This window comes from Vigna radiata, chromosome 3 (genome assembly GCF_000741045.1).
Source record: "Vigna radiata var. radiata cultivar VC1973A chromosome 3, Vradiata_ver6, whole genome shotgun sequence".
Taxonomy (NCBI): Eukaryota; Viridiplantae; Streptophyta; class Magnoliopsida; order Fabales; family Fabaceae; genus Vigna; species Vigna radiata.
In genome coordinates this window covers 11617834-11623566 of record NC_028353.1, presented here as the reverse complement: position 1 = coordinate 11623566, position 5733 = coordinate 11617834, and the positions used below count along the sequence as shown (strand labels likewise).

Below are 5733 nucleotides of genomic sequence, written 5' to 3'. Positions count from 1 at the left end.
AATTAAAAAAGTGATAAGATGTATGAAGAAAATGATAGAGTGCAGGAAATAATTGTCCTAATATGTTTAATGTAAAATATTTCTAATATATATTTGGCAATTGCTTCTTGCACTCCATCAAATATATGAAATACCACAACCGATCTTTTAACCTTTTTTTACTTGTACCCTAATTATTTTCACAGCACCTTCATACCTGGAAAATGATTTCAAATGAAAACGAGTTCAGGAAAATACTTTCCGGAATATTATCTCAGCTTGAGATGCATTCCAAATTAATTTTGCTTGAAACTTTGCAAACACATAAACATGGAATTTGAGACTTCGCAAACACTCACTGATGGAATTCGTGGACTCTTTTGATTGTTGGGATGGTAAAAAATGAAAACAAACATTCTCACACTTTCACTCTTCAGGCAGCAAATTCCCAAATTAATAGTTTCACCTTTCCTAAAATTAAATTAATTTCTGTTTCCGAAACATACAAAATCTATTTCGGAATAGTATATTATGCATCCGAAAACAATGGAAACCAATTTCCACTTCCCACTCCAATTCCTGATCATATTTTGCGGAAGTTTAGATTTCCAGATGCACGTAGGATAGAACTTCAAATAATACAAACAAGGCTAGTAATAGATTTAAACAAAATGATGGGGTGTAGGAAGAAACTGCCTACATATTTAGTAGCTACCCACGAGAACATACCAAGTAAAAATACAATGACTTTAAGATTACCCATGTTTTAAAGATATGAAATATGTAAAAAAGATTTGAACAAAAAAAAAAGATTTTTTTTTTTCATATTATATAACTAAAATCATTTATATTTGAAAAAACAAATTTACTCCAAATTCAAAAGACAACCTATTCAACTTTCTACTTGTTATCAGCCGGTTCTCACTGGTATTGAACTGGCACAAATTGGCCACCACAAATTTGAACAAGTTTACGATTGCATTTTGAATGTGATTTCTTTGCAATTGCGTATGTTCACAATAATGGGGATCTAATTATGACTTATTTGAACATGTCAAATTTTGATATACAACCTCCCCTCTTCGTAAAAATCTGGATGGGAAGTAAAGCGTGATTCGATGAGAATCTTCTAAGCAACCTCCTGCAGTGATTTCTTGTCTACTGATAATCTGCTAACATCTCGTGAGTTATCATTGGGCACTCTTTCATTAAAATGATCTCTGAGAAATTCCACAGCCATGAATGTTAGTGCTGAAGCCGGAATGTACCACGCAATCCTGGGGATACCACCCCTAAAAATTCCCTTCATGCCTTCTGCGGCCCATATACTGCAAATTGCATCCAACCAACCAGTATACCTAAGACAATGTTAGAAAGCAAAATTATCATAAAGTTAGCTTAAATAATAAAAAATATTACCACTTGGCTCACTCAACTGACAAAACCCTGTTTGTGACTATCAATAAAGAAATATGACTAGTATTCTGGTGGCAGGCACACAATGTGCATACCATAACCTGTCTAATATTTACTAAAGGAAATGATACCTCAAAGTTGAACCTTGCACTTGCAGTCTTGTTTTCACAACGTCCAAAGGAGTAGTAAGATATGCGCTGAGACCTGTTGAATTATACTGAACATACTGAGTTTTATGGAAGACAAAGAACACTGCAGCACTTAACATTTAAAGCAGAGCACTGCACATACCACCCGCTAATCCTCCTAAAACCAGTCCCTCGAATGAATGGTTAACACGCAAATTTGGGCTAGACATCCCTCTTTGCTCTACATATTCTTTAACGTCTTTCAAACCTTCATAGAACATGACCTATACAATGATAACAGCAATTTCATATAACAGACAAGATATGATGGTTGTGAGTAGTGAGTCTATTTACTGAAATCAGGACCGAGCTGATCACCAATAGGTCATTAATATTCAAGTGTCATTCCAATTGCCACTGAAAATGCAAACAATCTCTTTCAATTTATACATTGTTTAAAGAGTTTGCGCACTATTATAAAGCTCGGACTTTACATATTGTGTTGGAAATAGCAGATTATTAGGATAAATAATATTCTCTCTTCATAGTAATTAGGAAAATATATCTTCAAAATCTTCCCATGTATTTCAGCATATTCTTATTTCACTTTTTAAATGTTTTGGATATTACAAATAGAGAATGATGAGAATGTAATTTGTGTGATTGACATCAATAAAATAATTCTTTAATTTTCAATTCATTTTTTTATTATTTCTTTTATATTCCAAGTAAACAGGAAGAAAAATGTGTATTTAGTTCCAGAAATTGCTGCAAAAGATCTCCCTGGTTTTTCAAGTACAATGTCTTAAAGATTTACATAACATAATTGTTAATTTATAAAAATACCAGGTGTGGCAGTTGAACTAAGAAATCAGATCCAAAAAAGGAAAGTGTATCAACATAAAAGGTTTTGATATGGATAAGAAAAGATCGCCTTCCCTGTTCAGCTCTATGAATAACATAGTTGATATTAGAATATACAACATGTGTTCAATATGTCAACTCTTTATGTTCAATAATACAAGTGTCCTTCCTTAAATTTATGATTTTATAGCCAATTCGATGTGTAACCAAAAGTACACAAAAAGAAGATGCCTTGATCAAATAGGAAAGGACTTTTAATAAAAATAAATAGACTAAATAAAATATTTCCATATACCCCAAAAAATATAGCAAATTATAGAAAGAGCATAAGCAGTGAAATTGTGTGGGTTACATATAATACCATTAGGCCAGCAAACGGAACATCCCTTGCCAGCGTAGATAAATATCTGCAGAAACAAGAAATATAAGGAATCGAAATCATGAATGAAATTATGGGACCTAAACAAAAAATGTGTTTAGAATTAATTTAAAAATTGACTCGTTATAAGATATAGATTCATTGACCGCTTGCATTTTAAAAATGTGACATTTAAACAATACCATAGAGCCAAAAGAAAACTAGTATTTTTTTAGTGTATACCCTGCATATAAACCTTTTAAGCCCTGTGTTTTCCATATTGAGAAGCCTGCATGGATCATCCCTGTATAATAACCATATATCTGTGCGCCAGGCTTAATTGCGTTGCCATTTTTCACAGCAACCGAACTCCAAGACGTAACTGTGCCTTGAACCTGCATCCGTTGTTTTATCACTTCACATGGAACATACACAAAGGAACCTAGAGTGTCTCCTGAAAATAGAGAGAAAAACAAGGAAAGTTTGATCCCACTGAAATGGTTACAGGTCTCATACTCACAAAACCTTCAAATTTGGCACAAGAATAAAATATAACACCAGGATGATAATAATGATAGTGCATCTAAAAGTTACTTTTTCAAAAGAGCGTAACTCAAAAATGATCTTCCTTAGAAGTTAACCGGGGGAGCATCCACTTTTATAAAGAATAACAATATGTATAACTTCTCAAAATCAGATTACTAAAAGATACAAAAGTATTACTAATTTACTATTACTTGGCTCAAATCTGCTTACCAACAGCTCCAGCAATGAAATTCGCCCAGTGGCCCCTAAGACTAGGATGTGAATCCTCAATCCACTTTTTTGTGGACTCTATGACACCAAAATATGTTGCACCAGTCGCAAGAGATCCAGTAATACCAGGTATTGCACCCCTGTAAAAGCCTACAGAGTTTTAATTAATCACAAGGGACAAAGTTCTAAGTTCATAGTCAAAAGCATATATGTTACTAGATTCAAGAATAAGTTTACAACAACAACAACAAAGTCTTATACCACTAGGTGAGGAAGACTACTTAGATCACAAGTAAACTTAAATAGCAAAAAATTCAGAGTTGAAGTCAATGCTCATCTATCAAAATGCCTGCTTGATTTTCATCGTTTTGCAGCCAAATAGGCTTTCAGGTCAATAGCACTCTCTTAAAAGTTTTGATTAAGTTCTGAAAGCAAAAAAGTTAACTCAAACACGCATGAAATGCCATTAAACATAAGGAAAATTCATTATTAAAAAGCATAAAAACTATCCATGGCAGGAATAATAATATTAAATGATCAAAATAGCATACCTTTTAGTCCATCAACCTGCCAGACATATCGCACCATCTGCAATATGTTTTTCTGGTTCTATCGGAGGAATGATGTTCCAAAGAAGGAGAAAAACTTTAGATGATGGAGCTATATATGAACAGCAGCCTATTCATAACTTTTTAAACATGTCGACAATACTGTCTAATTCATCTATAGGCTGCCATCGTACCTGAAGTCCATTTAGAATAGCTTGACTTTGTAGTCGGGTTTTAATGGTATCCACTGGATGCATCATTCCTTCTCCAAAGGCACCAGCAACAGCTCCCCACACAAACTCTCTCCATACTTCAACAATATCATAAGGTTAGAAAAGTAGCTCTAAAATAGTTAAAACAGAATAAACGATCCCACACACAGATTATTCTCCAGCCACAGGTAAACTCTGTTGGGGAGAGATGAATGAGAAAATGAAAAGGGGGATTAGACGATAAAAAATGTCTAATGCAACAAAATCAGATGTGGGTCCCAAGCCAAGGCTCAGTTTGCTCTTAAGGTTGCGCCTCTGCCAACCAAAACTCACATTATTATGTAACACAGTTGAATTGCTCAGTCTAGAAATATCATATTAGTGTGAACTTCAAAATCTGCATTCATTAGTTTTGACCTAATGTAATCGTGTCAATCATTCTATTAACTATTTAAAAGCAAGATTATGTGCTATAATATTGGAACACACAGAAATTTCAATTCAATAATCTCAAATCCGCATCAAGTAAACCAAAAACCTAAGGTTAAAACCAATAAGCCACGACTCCAGACTCAAACAAACATATTCAACAAATTTATATTACATTTGTGAGATCGGGAGAAAATCAAACACATTCATGAACTTTTGGTTCATTTCATAACATTACATCACTTTGATTAAATTGCAAAGAACATCTCTTCAGCGTCAAAGAAGTAGGAATTTGTCCTAATCCTAAGGGAAACTTGTACCATCGGTTTTCAAAACAACTAGTTGATTCCTTCATTTATTAAACTTAAACCTATCATGCATACTAATACGGTTATCGATAGAATCAACTGCTTACAAAAGAAATGGTCATGCGAAACCTTCTTCGAAGCTTGTGCTTCGTTGGAAGTGATCCTCTGAACCGCCATAGACAAGTAACTTTCTTCTCTAGGGTTTTTAAAGGGTTTTAGTCAAGAGAACAGGTTCAGAAATGCTCAAAGTGAAAAAGTAAAATTAACAAAAATGAGAGAAGTTTCACAAATATGCCCTTGGAAATTAAGTAATAACCTCTTATATTTAAATAAAAGATTTTATAATTTAAACTAATTTATTTTCTTAGAAAAGATAAATTAGCAATTATGATTTACATGTATTTTAAAATAGCAGTACTGTAATTTATTATTTATTATGTTTAACAAAACAGACCCTATATGCCTTTATTATCTCCTTTTTTAGGATGATGATGTAACAATTTATTAAATTTGAAATCCCTAACGAATTTTTTATGTATATATGCTGAATTTTTAAAATATACCCAGAAATTTTAATGTTTTAAGATAATTGTAATTGTAATTGTAATTTATTAGTATATTCATTTTAACAATGAGCGGATATAAATCAAAAAATTCTTATATGAATTAGGAAATTATTTTATCAGAATGAAAAACTTCGGAGTTTCTCTGTGTAAAATAAATTTTTTGCACAAT

General features: G+C 32.7%; 1 protein-coding gene across 2 annotated transcripts; it reads right to left on the bottom strand.

The window, feature by feature from the left end:
• Positions 1-907: 907 nt before the first annotated feature.
• Positions 908-5255, bottom strand: LOC106757317 (mitochondrial substrate carrier family protein E). Of its 2 annotated transcripts, none has more exons than XM_014639958.2 (9): positions 5106-5255; positions 4244-4359; positions 4053-4110; positions 3502-3651; positions 2989-3199; positions 2749-2794; positions 1687-1807; positions 1527-1599; positions 908-1337 (listed from the first exon to the last, which is right to left on the bottom strand). In XM_014639958.2, the coding sequence occupies exons 1-9, from the start codon at positions 5173-5175 to the stop codon at positions 1109-1111; spliced, it is 1074 nt and encodes a 357-aa protein (XP_014495444.1). In that variant the 5' UTR covers positions 5176-5255; the 3' UTR covers positions 908-1108. The 2 variants fall into 2 exon arrangements, with proteins under 2 accessions (XP_014495444.1, XP_022635173.1); XM_022779452.1 differs by having other exon boundaries at positions 5128-5201.
• Positions 5256-5733: the final 478 nt, after the last annotated feature.